The sequence below is a fragment of the Hypanus sabinus genome, chromosome 1 (genome assembly GCF_030144855.1).
Source record: "Hypanus sabinus isolate sHypSab1 chromosome 1, sHypSab1.hap1, whole genome shotgun sequence".
NCBI lineage: Eukaryota > Metazoa > Chordata > Chondrichthyes > Myliobatiformes > Dasyatidae > Hypanus > Hypanus sabinus.
The window spans coordinates 128,887,107-128,906,344 of NC_082706.1; the positions used below are offsets into that span (position 1 = coordinate 128,887,107).

A 19,238-nucleotide genomic window follows, 5' to 3' on the forward strand; every position below is an offset into this window, starting at 1 on the left:
TGTTTCAATGTACATGTGACAAAAGGTTAGTCTTTAAACATATTTAATCTTTTTATTGTGTGTTGCACTGTACTACTGCTACAAATAAACAAATTTTATAATGTATGCCAATGATAATAAACCTGACTCTGATTCATTCCTGAGATCATCAAGGTTGCAGGCTATATTTTAAGATGTTACCATACTGGAATTATAATCTGCTTTCTTATTTACAAAAGTTATCTCTGCACTCAAAAAATTGCAGCAACAACGCCATATTTAAAGGTCTCTGGGCTGGATAACCAAGAAAATCGACTTCAGAATGTAGAAGAAAGCTCATTGCAGAAGTGAGAAAATGAATTTGGGAACATTCCATGCAAAGTAGATCGAGACGTACTTCAGCACGTGCTGTCTGTGTCTCATCAGGAATATTCATAGCATTTGGTGATGTTAATTGGAAAAAGCATAGTTCAGTTTAATTTGAAGTCAATTCATAGTTTAATCTGAGCAGAGAGATTGCATCTTCCCTTTATCATATTTGCACTTATGAAATGTACCTTTCCATTACACAAGTAATACTGTGGCTTGGTATATTTTAGGTTAATTTATATATTTTGCCTCATTTTAGAATAAAGAGAAAGTTACATCCTACAATAGAACACCTAAGATAGACCGCAGTGAGCTGGAAAAAGAAGTGAAAGAGAAAACTTCTATGAAACGTAAACTTCCATTCACTGTCAGTCCATCCAGGAGTGAGCAAAGAGAATCCGACACAGGTAAATCAGGTGTTTTCTGTGGAAATGTAACAAACTTTCTTATTGTAGATTAGTATTTTTATAGATTGGAAAAAATAAGCAGTTAGTGAATTGGTAAACCTGGATAAAGAATATCGTGTACAGAATGCAGCCAACCTTGTTATTTGTTATTTATCAGTTAATTTTCCAGCTAGATGTACATTTGCCTCCATCACATTGTGTGATGCATCCGGATTGAGGAGGCCCTCCATTGGCCAAAGTCAACCATGATGTTTCTCCCTAGTTGTTTACATGATATGCAAACCAGGGCAGTATGATGATAAGAGCAAGCTGCTGCCCATGCAGCAGGCTCCCCTTTCCACACAACTGATGAATCCAGAAAAACAGCAGAGACTGATAAAATTTGGCACTTGAGACATTGCAGGTGTTGACTACATTGAACTCGCTTTAAGGACTCCAGCTCTGGATTTTTCCTCGATCTTTACTCCCATGAGTGGGTATGGCTACAAGGCAGTGGAGTTTTGAGATCAGACATTTCCTTCCCTTCGATGGGCTGCCAACCACAGCTAACGAGGCCCATCAAACTGGTGCCAGTAACATGCCTTTGCCCCTTCTATCAGTAGAAACTGTACTGCCAGGCTTAGTAGCTAAGCTACTTGTGAAGGTCAACAGCTGGACTTGGTTGTCAAATGCTACTTGAGATGCACACCATTGGGAGCATTTAGTAGATTGTGAAAGCTTATTCCCATTACCTCTCCTAGTGATGACAACATTCAGAAACTTGCATCCAAATAATGGCATAGTTATACATTACCCTGAAGTGAAATAATTGTATTCAGTTGTCCATTCAGCTTCTTTCCCCTGAAACCCTCTTTTTTTTCTCTCCCCATTGTTTTTCTCTGGCATATAGTAAATAATTTCTCCAATTATATCTTGTCAATATGGAAAATCGAGAGATCCTTTAGAGATACACAATTAAGTTTTTTAGTTGCAAACGAACAACTTCTGTTGTCTTCCCACCAGATCTACTGTCTGATGTCAAGTATGAGAATAACATCTGCTACATTGTTGCCAATGGCATTATATTCTTCTTGCATGATGATAACCAGCCCTGCAGTCTGTATTCCATATAGAGAAAATCCTATGCTAGGTATTACTCATTGATTTAAATTCCATTTAATATCACAACTAAGATCTCAGCTGCGTCTCTCACATTATGTGCAGATGGGATCAATGATTCATCTACCAATATATCAAGATTATTTTTCTAAACTGTAGGAAAAGTTAATGCCTTATGAAAAGGAGAGATTGCAATTTAATGCAGTTTGAAAAAAGATGGAATTGCAGTTATAACAATGTTACTGGGTAGTTTTCCATGTATTGGTATATATCTGCTGCAAAATTTTCACTTGTATGCAGCCACAATGGAGGCCTACATCTGCAATATATTGATTTCAGTGTTGATCAAAAACCACTGTAGTTTATTCTAAATTTTAAAAAAAAACAGCAAATACTAGAAGCACTCAGCAGGTGAGACAGAAAGGAGTCAGAGATAAGGTTTCAGATTGAAGACCCTTCATCAAAACTGGGAGAGAGAGAAAAAAAACTAAGTAAGTTTTAAGTTGCAGAGAGCTGGCTGCTGCTTTATCCCTGGAGAGACATGGAGCTATTTTAATTTACCTTCCCTCTCCCACATTACTGCTGCATTAGTCATTTGGTCTCACTCTGAGCTAATCTCTGTTTAATCTAACCCTTCCCCTCCTTCCCTGCTACTGAAAACAGAGCTGTTTTCTCTCTTTCCCACTTCAGATGAAGGGTTTGAGACCTGAAGTATTAACTATTTACTTACTACAAATTTTGACAGGCATAAGTGTTTCTAGCATCTGCAGATTTTTAATTTTCATTCACAGTTCTAGGAAGGGGTGGATAAGTTGAGGGAAATATTAGTCAAAGGGCGAAGACTAGGTTGCCATTGTTCCTTCAGGCATAAAGATTGATGGGGGCAGCAGAGGATGATGATAGCGAAGGAATATGTAATGGCTATGGTACATGCCTAGAAGGTAAGGTTATACCAATGAAATGAAAGAAAACTGAGATAGTATCACAGATTGATGGCACAGCAGAATCAATCTGATCTGATGGAGACAGAAAAAGCAAGTAAGAAATTTTGATATTGAGCTGATGGTGAGGTGCTGTTACTCAGTCTTACATTGGGCCTCAGTATAACCGTGCAGAAAGGCAAAAACTAATGGGAGTGGGTTGGGGAATTAAAATGGCAGACAACAGTAAACAGTCATTCTTACAGAATGAACACGGTTGCACTGCATATCTGGAATTCATTCCTACTATGTAGAACATTGTGAATACTGAATGGAGTATACTAGATTGGAAGAAATGCAAGTGAATCACTGCTTCACTTAGAAAGACTGTTTGGGTCCATAGCTGGTAGAAAAGGAAGAAGTGAAGGGACAGGTGTTGCTTCTCTTGTTTTTGCATCGGGGAAATGCGATTAGGTGGTGAGCAATTGCTGGGATCAAAAGAGTCAACCAGGTTCTCATAAAGGAAATGTTTGAAATGCTGAGTTCTTGCTGGGATTGGTGGAAATTGCAAAGGATCATCAATTGAATATGAAGGCTGGTGGGATGCAAGGTGAGGAATAGGAAGAGTAGTGAGAGTGAAAGTGTAGGAACTAGATGAGATACAGTCAAGGGATCTGGCCACTATGGTTGAAGGAAAGCCATGGTTCAGCCAGAAAGACTGGCATAACTTCAGCCCACAAGGGTTTCCATAGTGACACTTTTGATCTGGAAAATGAGAATGGAGTTGAAATTATTCAACTTGAAGGTGTTTTCAGCCAAGCTAGTAAGTGTGTGCACATGCATGTTTGAAGGGGAATTGATTGGCACTTGTTCAAGAAAGTGGTTTTTAGACCCTCTGTAGTATGGAGATGTAGTGTTGTGTATCTGCTGTAAAGGTAGGCCTTTTGGGACCAGGGAGCTGTCAAAGTGGCAGAGAACATCAAAAATAGTTGGTGGCATCCACCTGTCTTGAAAGACAGTGGGTGATAGTGATCATCATCACAAGCCTAGGCAAAAGGTATGAAGATCCTGAGGTGCCCAGTTGTCAAGATCCTCCTCTCGACCTCACCAGTGTTGTCTGAAGCAATGAATTTGGCACCAGCTTGGCTGCAAAAGCTGCTGGAAGGATGTTCAATGACATCCAGCCATCTTTAGGGACTCCACTCCGGATTTGCTGTCTGGAGCAAATCCATAGCTTTTACTCCCGTAGCTTTCATTTCTCCTGAGGATGCCCACAAGGCAGTGGGGCCATTTACCCATAGCTGGGGATCTGGTTTACAAGCAGTCGAGTGTGTCCAAACACTGGTGGGCCTGCATGCTCTGTGTGCAGGGACCAGACCTCCTCCCCATCCTCTGTAGTTCAGCTTGAGTCCAAAAGGAGTACAGTTTCTGTGTGTTTCCAGCGAGAATAAACTATAATGAAGTTTGCTGTTGGAGAGGCTATGTACTGGTAAGGAGACACTTGCACATTCAGCTGTCCTTTTCGCAAGACTGCTAGCCAGTGGTGGTAGCTGAAAGTGAGAGTGATGAGCATTACCCACTACACTACCACACTAGATGCATCACAACAACGAACTTGATATCAGAAATGCAGTGGATATAAATGGAAAAGAACTGAGGTCAGGCCAGAAGACACAATTTTAATGGGCAAGAGCATGCCTAAGCAATGGGGCTGCCAGAACAGTCTTTAGGATCTTGGGCAGACATTAGAAGTGGACTGTCCAGTGGTGGACCACAATTTATCATGTTCCCAGATTGTCTTCTATCACAGAAAAACTGATTACATGGTAATGTGTCTGTCAACCAGCAAGCAAAGGAGACTCATTTAGTACTATGTGCACATTTAAAGGGAATCAACCCATGCTGCCTTCAAAATAAGTAGTAACTTTCACTTTAAAATTATGTGTTACTGTTTGATTAGTTGTTTTGGCATCATCTGGAAGTGGAGAAACCTTTTAAGTATGAAAGTACTGGAGTTGTAAAGAACTTGCTGTTCTGCTTTTGTTTTCAGACAGTTCCCACCAAAACAAAGTCTATCTCTATTCACTAAGTCACTAACTGTAATTAAATGTCATCTTCTGGAATGCAAAATAACCAGCCCTGAGAAGGGTGTGACTGCACAGGTTGTAAAATTTTCTTTCAGGCAAAACAATTGCTAATTAATTGTAAGTGTATCTTTATATTACATTGATATAAAATTCATACAGATTTTTTTAAAATCTGAATTTTATAGTTGACAGGGAGAGAGAGAACGTAACTGAAATCATAATGTTAACATTTTTACCAACCATTCATGTTAAGCATGTGCTACTACCCTATAAACCTACAATTATAGTGTGGGGTAATATAATTGGATAGATGACAGATATTGTTCATAATAGAAAATGTTCTACATGTAGCCCACTAAGCTTGTCGCTCACGTTCATCTAGGGGAATCAGCATTCAGCCCCGCCAAACAAGGCATTCAAGTTTGGCTGGAAGCTGTGTAACGTACCACAGTACAAACCAACATCGCAAAATATCAGACAGTACACAATATGTGATTAAATGATTACACTTTATAACTTAATTTGCTATGTGGTTAGCAGAGAAACAAAATATAAAAGAAAAAGGCACCACTTTTATTAAATAGTTCATGCACAAGATCGTTGGAGCTCACACCTCAGGTATTCCTCCATAAATGACCTCTGCCAAAATGTTGCCGACCCCCGGACCCTCAGATTTCAGTATACGCCATCCGGTGATCACCCACTGCTCTCAACACTTGTCCTTCCTCTTTACTCTCCTCAACCGAAAGCCCATGAAAACCCTGGCTCCCAGACATACAAGAAAGAATAACATTTCTCCCATTGGTTAGCTACCCTTTAGCTGTAGTTATAACCCAAACGTCACTGCTATAGAGAAGCCATTTCATTAGCCTTAGCAGTTAACATTACTGAGAAACCCTACGTACATAATTTACAAACAGCATCATTGAATGGTTGTATTCACTTTAAGACTCGGTGTCTAACATAATGACAACAGCATAAGGCGATTGCTTTTGGTTTTGTTCGTACTGGAAATAAAAGGCTGAGGCTTTTGTTAAGCATATAGAGTGACTCCTAGATGTTTTATTCACAAAATCCTGCATTGGTGGCCTTGATACTCTCAGACTTGCTCAGCAACATGTCAACCAATGGAGTCACTTTGAAGCTGCCAGAGTTTTGGGAGCAGCACACTACTTATTGGTTTACACAGCAAAACGCCCAGTTCACACTGCAAAAAATTGCCACAGACAATACCAAATTTTACTATGTAGGAGCATTGCTAAGAAGTTCTATTACAGCCAGAGTGGTGAGTCTACTAGAAGATCCACCAGATTGTGATAAATATGTCACTCTGAAAACTCAGACTTTTAGACTGTCTTGAGTCTTAGTGTGCCAAAAAGTTGCTCTCCTTGCCCTGCCTGGGTGACACTAGGCCTTCAGAATTAATGGACCATATGCTATCTCTCCTGGGTAATCACCATCCTTATTTTATCTTTAAGGTACTTGTTATTGCAACAAATGCCTGATCAAATTTACACAGCCTTTGCTAATACAGTGAAGGACACCAGTGAGCTTGCTAAAATGGCCAGTAGTCTACACTCAGGCAGGCAAAAGTGATTCGTTTTTCCTCCTCTCCCTCTCCCAGAAAGCCCTATCAGTAGAGCCTTCAGCAGACTCATGCCAGTGGCTCCAAACAAGACAACGTCAGACTAAGTTTTTACCATGCAGCTTTGACAGTGTCAGGACATCAGAGGTCTGTGAACACCATGGGTTCAGCTGCCAATTCAGACACCCTTTCAAAATGTTGCTTCCTGTGTGACATGGGCACTTGTGTGTGTGCTGCTATCATTGCCCATTGATTATAAGGGAGAGAGCAACAGCCCCTCAGTGGAGGCTGCCAGTGGCAACAGGATCTGGACTTACGGGACACGATGGTCTGCCACAGTGGAACAGCTTGGGTACAGCTGAGAGTCCGCCTCTGTCATTGGATACCCTCTGGTGAATTTATGACTTGTAATTTAAGAAAACAATCTTTTGTGTTTAAAACTTAGCCTGAATTTTCCAAACCACCAGAAGTAACCTGCTGTAACTTGTCTTGCTTAAAATAAAATTACTGATTTCTCAGGAAACCTGCTTTAATGTGTGCAAACAATCCTGATTTATGAACTATGCAATGCATTTTGAAAGGGCGTGGGAATATAAGATTTGTTTTTATAATCTGAAAGCCTCACTGATTCAGAATTGTCTGCACTAATCTCAGGTGACATTCCTGTGACTTGGGTGTGACCATTAAACAGAGAATATAGCAGGTGTATATCAGAAAAAAGGGGTTTCCACAGCATTATTTATTAGTGGCTGAGATAACACAGTATTCTGAACAGGGTGATACTTTACATTTGGTTAAAGTCAGTGATTCACATACTGTGATAGTAAAAATGCAAAAACAATAAGTGAGCTGCTGGAGCAACCCAATGGCTCAGGAATGATCTGTGGAGGGAAATGGACAGTGTTTTGGGTCATCTGGACTGAAAGAGCAGAGAGGACATAGAAGTCAGGTAGAGGGTTGGGGCAGAGCTTGCAAGCAATCTTCCAATGTCTACAGTTTCTCTTGTCTCCATCAAAGCACAAAATGACTACATGAAGTAAGTTAAAATAACTATGAAGGAACCTATAGATGAGTCATAGTCATAGAACAGTACAGCGTAGAAACAAGCCCTTCAGCCCATCTAGCCCATGCTAAACTATTAATCTGCCTAGTCCCAGCAACTGTACTTTCCATAGTTTTCTACTTCCCTGTGGTGTTCTGCTTTTTGAAAAAAAACTCCCTTTTTCCTTGACTTTTGTTTCTCCTGGACAGTCCATCTCGGGCATATTCATTAATTCTCTCTCAATCTGTCTGGGATAGAGGATTCCAAACTGTAACAACCCTGTGGAGAAGCACTTTCTTGTCATTTCTCTTAAACACTCACTCCCTTATTTTGAATCCATGTATTCCAGTTTTAGATGCCCACACTAAGGGAACCTCCTTTCAGCATTCACCCTTGCAGAACCCTCTCTAATATTTATGTTTCAATCAGGTCTTATTTCCTTCTAAATTCCAGCACATGTAACCCAATCTGCATTGCTTGTCTTGTGTCAACCCCTTTACCTTAGCAATGAACCACTTCTGCCTCCAGTAAAAGCATGCCTGTCCGTAAGTGATCACATTCATATATAGAATAGTAGGTGTGGCTTTAGCAGCACCTTGTTAAGTTGCATCAAATCTTCCCTGTTTTTGTTTTGTATTCCATTCCCCTTCTAATAAAGACCAATATTCCATTAGCCACCTTGATTTCTTGCAGCACCTACATGCTAACTTTATATTTCGTGCACAAGGACCCGAAAACCCCTTTATATCACACTTTTTGTTTTGTTCTCATTAAATAATAATTTGCTTTCTCATTCTTTGAAATGGATACTCATCTGCACCATTATTATTTTGGTCAGTTACGTTTTGAATTGCACCTTATTGTACAATGTGGAATTCCAAATACACTGCGTGTACTGTTTCCCCATTATCTTGCCTGCTTGTTACATCCTCTATCAACTCTTTCAAAACGCTTTCCCTTTCATAAAGCCATGTTAGTTCTTGACTGGCCAGCAACTTGAACCATGAAATCTGAAGGTAAACAATGTATTTTGACCTGGAGATATTTTCCCTTTTTTATGTCAACGGGTGCAGCTATAGTTATGCATTTAGCAGGACCATATTACAAGTGCTGGAGAATATTGAAAATTATCCAATTAGCCCAGAGCAACAGTGAATCAAAAGTTGTAGATAACAAATCTGATAATGCTGGTACAACAATACATTGTTTTTAAATAATGTGGGAACTTTGAAGCATTTTAGCTTACTGGAATCCTTAAACATTTCAGAACTGTTCTTTAGTCTATATAGCAGTAATAATATACTTAGCGATTTAGAAAGCATTTATCCAGAGGTTTAGAAATAAAATTTAAGGCCAGTAAAATTACCCAGCTGATCTGCTAATCAAAAGCACACAGTGATCAATTGGTTTTGTCTGGGAATAATGACACTAGCAATTACTCAACCTCTGTCCTAAATTCTCTGCATAGATTTTAATTACTATTACTCGGAACTAAGAGGTCAAGTAAAAGGAAATGAAGCATTGAAACAGAAATAAGTTAATTAAAGTGCTGTAATTAGCTTGAAGGCAACTTTTATAATAACTATTTATTAGCAGTTCTGACAGGATCTTTCTCGTGTGCAAAACTGTTCATTATTCCAGGATCAATCTAGATTGTAGACAGCCCTAACTTCATATTGTGACTTCATATTCTTGCATCCTTTCACTTCAACAAATGCAAGGTACATGTGAATATTTTTGTCATCAAGTTCAAAATCATTAGCTACTCTGCAGTTTCTCTCCATTCAGCACAGAATTTACATTTCTCATGCTTTGTTATCTCATCTTAACTTTCTGAGCACATATTTTCCACAAGAGCCACCTTTGCTCTATTCCCTATTCTCACTGATATCCAATGTTAGCGGGTATTATTTACTAGTACCTTCTCCTGTATTGTTCTCATTCACAACAGCTGCGAAAACGCTTCTCAAAAAAATCCTCACTATTGAACCTTCGCCATTCCCCAGATTTCCCTCCAAAGTGTTCACTATGCTAACTCTTCTAAATATCATATGTATTTTCCTCAGAGCTCCATATTTTAATGCCTCTAGTAAGTCTTCCAATCCCAACACAATATGAACATTGCTTATAAATTTGTGACAAAATTTTAAACTATCCCATTTTTAACTGTAGTTTTTGACTTCTTCAACAATGCTATTTCTTCTCATGTTCCTCCTCCTTTAACTGCTGTTATTTTTTTCTTCCTTATTGGTCACTTCTATAATTGGAGAATTGATTTGCAATATTTGTTTTTCTCCCTCATCAATACCTTTAGTCTCTAAACAAGAATTGAATCCACTCCCTCCTATTTCAGTGCTGTGTAAAGGTACAGGAGCCTCAGGTTCATGAACAGGTGTTACAGTGTCTAATACCAAAGGGTATGCTTTGAAAGTCAGAGGGGGTAGGTTCAAAGGGGATATGACTTCAGGTTCTGGATGCCTGGTATGGTGATGGAGGCAAATACATTGGAGGCTTTTAAGAGATGTTTGAATGGCACATGGATGTAAGGAAGATGGGAAAATGGACATGGTGTAAGTAGGAGGCATTCGTGTTTGAGTGTTTTTGATTTGCTTTTTAGCGAGCTTGGCAAACAATATTGGCCAAATGACCTGTTCCCATGCTGTTCTGTTCCACGTTCTATATTACCCTTCAACCATCTGAACGAAAATGGATATTTATTTTTGATATTTATTGCTTATTCATTACTATTATTTCTTTCTCTTGTACTTGCACAGTTTGTTGTCTTTTGCACACTGGTTGAATGCCCAAATTGCTGCTGTCTTTCATTGATTATATGATTTTTGTTATTCTATTATGGATTTGTTGAGTATGCCTACAAGAAAATGAATCTCAAGGTGGCATATATTTGTTCTCTGATAATAAATATACCGAACTTTCTAATGTACATGCTAATGTTTAGAAACTTCACCTGAAAATGCAAATGTTTCTACATGTATTTTAATGACATCCAGCTTCTGTGTGACTTTTGTTGGCACTTCAGTGCAATGTTAAAAGAGAGAATAAAAGTATGTGTAAGATTTTCTAAATAGCAAAGTAATTCTAGCTCAAAATGCCAGCAAATCTCTGCAGTCAAGCTAGCATATAGGAAAGAAAGAGTTAATGCTTCAGGTCTAGCCCTTCATGGAATCTTTTAGACGTGGAACCTGTAAAAGTAACTGTTTTGCTTTCCTCCAGATGCTACCTGACCTGCTGAGTTTATTCAGCATTTTCTGTTTTTGTTTAAAATGTAGTGTTTCTACATTTGACATACTTGGGCCACAGCCAATACTTACAATTTCCTGCTCTATCAAATTGTTCAAAGACTCAGAATATTCCAAAGCTTAAGTAAGAAAAAGTGAAAGTCCAGTTTCATGGTGTAGTAAACCACTAAAAAAGTAATTCCAAATTATTTTGCGTTAACCTCTATTATTTCTCACAGATACAATACAAATATTGCACGTTTTTATGTTAGTGTTTTCCATTTAAAGTATATATTTTCTAGTTCAACTTTACAAATGCTGTTAATATGGAAAGTCCCTTGTAATTTAGTTCTGAGTCACATGATCTGAGTTTGATGTTTGTTTGGTCATTCCACTTAAGAGTCACATGATTGGAAACTTTGGTTTCTGAAATGTTGGTGTGCAGGGATTTAAAAATAGACATCACAGGAGCACGTATTTTTAAATAATTAAATTTGACCTTGGCAAAGAGAGACTTCTAAGATGAAAAATACAGCATTAGCTTAGTTTCCATTTCTTCAGCTCAGTGGACTATAATCTTTAGAGCTTTCCTTTCAACATTAAAAAGAATTCTATTGATCAATCTTGCCCAGAAATTTAAATTTCCAACCGAATTTTCAGGTAGTTGTCATGTGGAATTAGGTCATTGAAATCTGTTTGATGCTCTCATAAGTTCTCTTAAGATGTTGGAAATACTATTTTGAATAGACTGCCACCAAAATGGAAGTTCTTATTCACGGTTAGATTGTTGTATAAGACCAGAATTTTTTTTATAATAGGTACATTACAAGTGTTAAATTGTTCTCTTTAGATTCAGATCCAGGACATTCAAGTGAAGCCTGGGGAGAACGATTAATACCACCTTACAGGACATATTCAGGTAAATCCTGTTAATGTTATGAATATCCTTTTTTTTCTCCAAATGCATTATACATTATTAATATTTTGTGCTTAACATTCATTTACGTTAGTCAATTTTGTATAGGAAATACAAGAGTACACTTAAGATGGAAATCAGGAGGGCTAAAGAAAGCATGCGATTGCTCTAGCAGACAAGGAGATGGAGAATCCCGAAGGCTTCCACAGATATATTAAGAGCAAAAGGATAGCAAGGGACAAAAATGGTCCTCTGGAAGAACAGAGTGGTTATCTGTGCATGGAACTGAAAGACATGGAAGGGGTCTTAAATGGATTTTTTTTGCATCTGTATGTAGTCAGGAGATGGACACAGTCTAGGGAAGTGAGGCAAAGCTGTGAGGTCAGTAATCATAGAGATTACAAAGGAGGAAGTGTTTCCTGTCTTAGACCATAAGACACAGGAGTAGAATTAGGTCATTTGGTCCATCGAGTCTACTCCACCATTTCATTGTGGCTGATCCAGTTTTTCTGTTAGCCCCAATCTCCTGCCTTCTTCCTCATGCCCTGACCAATTGAGAATCTGTCAACCTCTGCCTTATCCAGAGACTCATCCAGAAAGTCCTGAGGCATGGGATGAGTGGAACCTTGGCTGCTTGGATAAAAAATTGGCTTAAAGGAGGAAAGCAAAGGGTAGTTGTGGAAGGAAAGTACTCTGCCTGGAGGTCGGTGACTAGTGGAGTGCCGCAGGGATCTGTCCTGGGACCCTTGCTATGTGTCATTTTTGTAAATGACCTGGATGTAGAGGTGGAAGGATGGGTGAGTAAGTTTGCAGATGACACGAAGATTGGAGGAGTTGTGGATGGAGCTGTAGGTTGTCGAAGTTTACAAGAGGATATAGACAGGCTGCAGAGTTGGGCAGAAAAATGTCAGTTGAAGTTCAATCTGGACAAGTGTGAGGTGATGCATTTTGGAAGGACAAACCAGAAGACTGAGTACAGGATTAATGGTCAGTTACTTAAGAGTGTAGATGAACAAAGGGACCTTGGGGTTCAAATCCATACATCCCTCAAGGTCGCTGCGCAGGTTGATAGGGTAATTAAGAATGCCTATGGGATGCTAGGCTTCATTAACAGGGGGATTGAGTTCAAGAGCAGAGAGTTCATGTTGCAACTCTACAAATCTCTGGTGAGACCTCACTTAGAGTATTGTGTTCAATTCTGGTCACCTCATTTATAGGAAGGATGTGGAAGCTATGGAGAAGGTGCAGAGGAGATTTACCAGGATGTTGCCTGGTTTGGAGAACAAGTCATATGAAGCAAAGTTAGCAGAACTGGGACTTGTCTCTTTGGAGCGTAGAAGAATGAAGAGGGGGCTTGATAGAGGTCTACAAGATTATGAGAGGCATAGATAGGGTGGATAGTCACTACCTGTTTCCTAGGGCACCAATAGCAAACACCAGGGGGCATATGTTCAAAATTAAGGGAGGGAAGTTTAGGGGGGACATCGGGGTAAGTTTTTTTACACAGAGAGTTGTGAGTGCCTGGAATGACTTGCCAGGGATGGTGGTGGAGGCTAAAACATTAGGGGTATTTAAGAGCCTCTTGGACAGACACATGGATGAAAGAAAAATGGAGGGTTATGGGGCAGTATCGGTTTAGTACTTTTTTTAAGGATTATATGGGTTGGCACAACATGGAGGGCTGAAGGGCCTGTACTGTGCTGTAGTGCTCTATGGTTCTATTAAATATACTTTAAGACTTGGCCTCATGACTGCCTGTGGCAAAGAATTCCAAAGGTTCGCCATTTTCTGACTAAAGAAATTCCTCCTCATCTCTGTTCTAAAAGGATGGCCCTCTATTCTGAGGCTGTGTCCTCTATTCTTAGATTCTCCCAGCATAGGAAACATCCCCTCTGCATCCAGTCTGTCAAAGCCTTTCATCACTCAAATAGGTGTTTCAATAAGGTCACCCCTCATTCTTCGGAGTTCAAGTGAATACAGACCCAGAGCCATCAGATGCTCTTTACATGACAAGCCATTCATTCCTGGAATCATTTTAGTGAACCTCCTTTGAACCTTCTCCAGGTTCAGCACATACTTTCTAAGACATGCAGCTTAAAGCTGCTCACAATACTCCATTAGGCATCACCAGTGCTTTATAAAGCCTCAACATTACATCCTTAATTTTCTACTCTAGTCCTCTTGAAATGAATGCTAGCATTGCATTTGCCTTCCTCACCAAAGGCTCAACTTACAAATTAACCTGCAGAAAGACTCCCAAATCCCATTGCGCCTGAGTTTTTTGTATTTTCTCTCCATTTAGAAAATAGTCAACCCTTTCGTTTGTTTTGCCAAAGTGCATGACTATATACTTACCAACACTGTATTCTATCTGCCATTTATTTGCTGCTCCTCCTAATCTTTCTAAGTCTTTCTACTTCCTCAAAACTACCTGTCCCTCAACCTATCTTCACATCATCTGCAAAATTTGCAACACAGTCATCCAAATCTTTGACATGTAACATTAAAAAGGGATCAGATCCAACACAGACCCCTATGGAATACCACTAGTGTCACCAGCAGTCAACCAGAAAAGGGTCTCTTTATTCCCACTCTTCACCTCCTGCCAATCAGCCACTCTTTTATCCATGCTAGAATCTTTCCTGTAACACCATGAGCTCATGGTTTGTTAAGCAGCCTCATGTGGCACCTTGTCAAAGACCTGAAAATCCAAGTACACAACATCAACCAATTTCTCCTTTGTCTATCCTGCTTGTAATTTTTCAAAGAATTCCAACAGCTATGTCAGGCACAATTTTCCCTTGAGGAAATCATACTAACTAGGGCCAATTTTACCATGTGGCTCCAAGTAACTCTGAGACCTGATCCTTAACAATCAACTCCAGTATCTTTCCAGCCACAGAAGTCAAACTAACTGGCCTATAATTTCCTTTCTTCTGCCTCTTTCCCTTCTTGAGTGGAATGATATTTACCATTTTCCGGTCTTCCGGAACCATTCCAGAATCTAGTAATTCTTGAAAGATTGTTACCAATGCCTCCACCCACCTCTTTTAGAACCCTGGGGTGTATACCATCTGGGTCAGGAGACTTATCTACCTTCAGACATTTCAGATTCCCAAAAACTTTCTTCCTAGTAATGGTAGCTTCACACATTTCTGACTCCTGACGCTTTTGAACTTCCAGCATACTGTTAGTGTCTTCCACAGTGAAGATTGATGTAAAGTACTTATTTTGTTTGTCTGCCATTTTGATGTCCCCCATTACTACCTCTCAAGCATTGTTTTCCAACAGTCTGATATTCACTCTCGCCTCTCTTTTACATTTTATGTATCTGAAGAAGCTTTCAGTATCCTCTTTAATATTATTGGCTGGCTTATTTTCATAATCCTTCTTTTTCTTAATTTTTTTAGTTGTCTTCTGTTGGTTTTTAAAAGCTTCCCAAATCCATTAAATTTTGCTCTATTATATGCCCTCTCTTTGGCTTTTATGTTGACTTTGACTTCTCTTGTTAGCTAGCCATAGTTGTGTCATCTTGCCTTAGGAGTACTTCTTCCTCTTTGGTGTGTATATATCCTGTGTCTTCCAAATTGCTTCCAGAAATTCCAGCCATTGTTGCTCCGCTGTCATCCCTGACATTTTTTTTCCAGTCAATTCCGGCCAAATCCTCTCATGCTTCTGTAATTCCCTTTACTCCACTGTAATACTAATGCATTTGACTTTACACCTCCTTCTCAAAATTCAGCGTGTATTCAATCATGTTAAGATCGCTGCCTGTAAGGGTTCTTTTACCTTAAGGTCTCTGATCAATTCTGATTCATTGCACGTGACCCAATCCAGAATAACTGATATCCTTATAGCTCAACCACAAGCACTCTAAGAAGCTATCTCATAGGCGCTCTAGAAATTCTCCCTCCCGGATCCAGCACCAATCTGATTTTCCCAATCTACCGGCATATTTAAGTCCCCCTTGACTATTGTAACATTGCCCTTTTGACATGCATTTTCTATTTCCTGTTATAATTTGTAGGTCACGTCCTTGCTACTGTTTGGAGGTCTGTTTACAACTCCCACCAGTGTATTTTTACCCTTACAGTTCCATAGCTCTATCCACAATGACTCAACACCTTCTGTTGCTATGTTACCTCTTTCAAATGAGTTGATTTCATTTTTTTTACCAACAGAGCAACATTACCCTTCTGCCTTTCTGCTTGTCTTTTTGATACAATGTTTATCTTTGGACATTAAGCTCCCAGCGGTAACCTTTCAGCCATGATTCAGTGATGCCTACAACATCATAACCTGCCAACCTGCAACTGTGCTGCAGGTTCATCTACCTTATTCGATACACTGCATGCATTCAAATCCACCCTCAGTGCTGTATTCAGCTTTTTTGATTTTGTCTGCGTTTTTTGGTTGCAACTCATCCTGTTGACTGCAATTTTGCCCTATCAACAGCATCTTACTGCATATTGCCTCTGTTTGTAAGCCAACTACCCTATCTGCCTTTCCAATGATACATCTTGCATTGAAATATAGGCAGCTCAGGTCACTAGTCACACCATGCTCAGCCTTTTGATTCCTAACTTTGTCTGAGGTCTTACCAATATCTGCCTCCACGACCTCTCCACTAACTGTTCCGGCATTCTGGTTCACATCCCCCACTGCTCTAATTTAAACCCCACCGTACAGCAGTAACAAACCTTCCCACTAGGATATTAGTTTCCCTCCAGTTCAGATGCAAACCTTGGATGCAGCTACCTCTCTGTATGTCCTATCAATCACCCCTTCGACCTCCTGAATGATCTGGTGTTCATCCAGTTCCAGCTCCAGCTGCTTAACGTGGATTGTTAGAAGCTGCAGCTGGATGCACTATTCACAGTTTTAGTCGTCAGGGACATGGGAGATCTCCCTGCCTTTTAACATCCCATAAGAGGAGCATTCAGCTATCCTGCCTGGCAATCTCTACTATCCTAGCTGAGCATGTATAAAGTAGGGAAGAGGAGAAAAAAACTTAACCTAGAGGGTTTCTTTCCTTTGCTTTCTTTGTCTGAAGCTTCTCTTAGTCGAAGCTTCAAAGAGCTAAAGTCTCAAAATCACCATTCTGACTCTGTCCACTCAGATGATGGCTGCTGCACTTGCCCCTGCCTTCCTTTAATTTGCTCTTGCTAATCAATTGCAAATGGCATATGGTCGTTGGCACCAACACGCTGCTGCTTGTGTACTCAGGCAGTGGACCTGATTAAAGTCCCCTCCTCTCAAAACTTCTGTTGTCAGGATTGGTCATTGGCCAAATCTCTTGAGGCAAGTTAGGGTGGATAAATCCTCAGGACTTAACAAGGAGTTCCATCAGACCCTGCGGGAAGCTAGTGAAGGGGCCCTAGCAGAGATATCTAAAACATTCTTTGACATGGGTGAGGTGCTGGAAAGTTAGAGATTAGCTAATGTCTTCCCATTGTAAAGCGAAGAGGTATGGGCTCGTGATGAGCAAATTTACAGATGACACCAAGATTGGGGTGCAGTGGACAGTGAGGTAGACTATCAAAGCTTGGAGCGGCATTCAGACCAGCTGGAAAAATGGACTGAAAAATGGCAGATGAAATTTAATGCAGACAAGTGTGAGGTATTGCACTTTGGGAGGGCAAACCAGATAGGACTTGGACGGTGAGCTGTAGGGCACTGAGGAGGGTGGTAGAACAGAGGAATCTGGGAATACAAATCCATAATTCATTGAAAATGGTGTCACAGATAGATAAGGTCATAAAGAAAGCTTTTGGTACATGGACCTTCATAAATTAAAGTTTTTAGTACAGAAGATGCAATGTTGTGCTAAAGTCGTGTAAGATGTTGCTGAGGCCTAATTTGAAGTATTGTGTGCTGTTTTAATCATCTACCTGCAGGAAAGATGTCAGTAAGATTGTACAAATGCAAAGTACATTAACAAGGATGTTTCCAGGACTTGAGGTTGAATAGGTTAGGATTTTATTCTCTTGAATATAGAAGATTGAGAGGAGATTTGATAGAGATCTACAAAATTATGAGATGTTATAGATTGGGCAAATGCAGGCTTTTTCCATTGAGGTTGGGTGAAATTAGAACTAGAGATTGTGGCTTATATACCGGCTGGATAGCCTGCAACCTGATGGCATGAACATTGACTTCTCTAACTTCCGTTAATGCCCCTCCTCCCTTTCTTACCCCATCCCTGACATATTTAGTTATTTGCCTGCTCTCCATCTCCCTCTGGTGCTTCCTCCCCCCTTTCTTTCTCCCAAGGCCTCCCGTCCCATGATCCTTTCCCTTCTCCAGCTCTGTATCACTTTCGCCAATCACCTTTCCAGCTCTTAGCTTCATCCCACCCCCTCCGGTCTTCTCCTATCATTTCGCATTTCCCCCTCCCCCCACTACTTTCAAATCTCTTACTGTCTTTCCTTTCGGTTCGTCCTGACGAAGGGTCTCGGCCCAAAACGTCGACAGTGCTTCTCCCTTTAGATGCTGTCTGGCCTGCTGTGTTCCACCAGCATTTTGTGTGTGTTGTTGTAGAGATTGTGGGTTCAGGGTGAAAGGTGAAATGTTTAACTGTGTTCTTCAACATTCCAATCAATTTTTGTAAATTATCTGCTCCTTCCTTGGCAAATGAGTGCTATAACAACTTCTAATTGGAAGTTCTTAATACCACCTATGCAAAACAAGCTTTTCACTGTATTTTAGTACTTGTAACAATAATAAACAAACACCAATAATCTGAATGAGTGATGAGAGACTGCTAATCCAGTTAACTGTCCAGCCTCTGCACTGAATACAGTTTTTAAACCAATTAATTGAAACACTAAGTTGTCAAAGAGCTCTGCAGATCAACTTCTCAGTTCTGAGCCATTTATTTTGCTACAATCTCTTCTAAGTACCATTCAAATACATTGACCTCCATATTAGGCAATTGGAGAGAAGCATTATGTTCATCAAGCCTCTATTTAAACAGAAAGCATCTTTGTGCACAGTTCCACTAAACATACAGTCATTACCATGATCTGATTCACAGCACAATCATTTTAGCAAGTTTGGTGAGTGAGACTATGATGAAAGTAAAACTATAGCAGTGAATCATTTGTTACTGGATTTTGAGCATCATAAGGTTAGAACTGTCATTGTAGCAATGTGTACCGGTTGTGTAGCTTACTGGGAAAACATCGTGATACTAGCTCAACCCACAGTAGATTTAACTGACTTTTGTTTTGACTGTATCATCCACAGAGCTTAATTTCCATTTCTTTCAACTTAAATGACCACAGCTGAATATACCACCATTCACTTAAATATTCCTCCATTTTTCAGACCCAGTCATCTACTCAGATTGTAATAGTCATGCATAATGGAGTAAAGACATCCTTCAGTAATAATTTTACTCCTTTCAGCAATATTGCGGAAATCTATTTTTGAGCATAAATGGGACAGTCCATTGGATGCTGTCTTTCCACTAATGAGAAATTCTGCAGATACTGGAAATCCAAGCCACACACACAAAGTGCTGGAGGAACTCAACAGGCCAGGCAGCATCTATGAAAAAGAGTACAGTTGATCTTTTTGGCCGGAACTGCCTAG

The 19,238-nt window shown here is 39.8% G+C and overlaps 1 protein-coding gene across 3 annotated transcripts in view; it reads left to right on the plus strand.

Moving 5' to 3' along the window:
• ankrd12 (ankyrin repeat domain 12) overlaps positions 1-19,238 on the plus strand; it is a 204,279-nt gene that overhangs the window by 130,149 nt on the left and 54,892 nt on the right. For all 3 annotated transcript variants that reach the window (XM_059976192.1, XM_059976172.1, XM_059976183.1), the window contains exons 3-4: positions 608-755; positions 11,577-11,645. In XM_059976192.1, coding sequence (XP_059832175.1) covers positions 608-755; positions 11,577-11,645 — 217 coding nt within the window. The remainder of the gene's footprint in view (positions 1-607; positions 756-11,576; positions 11,646-19,238) is intronic.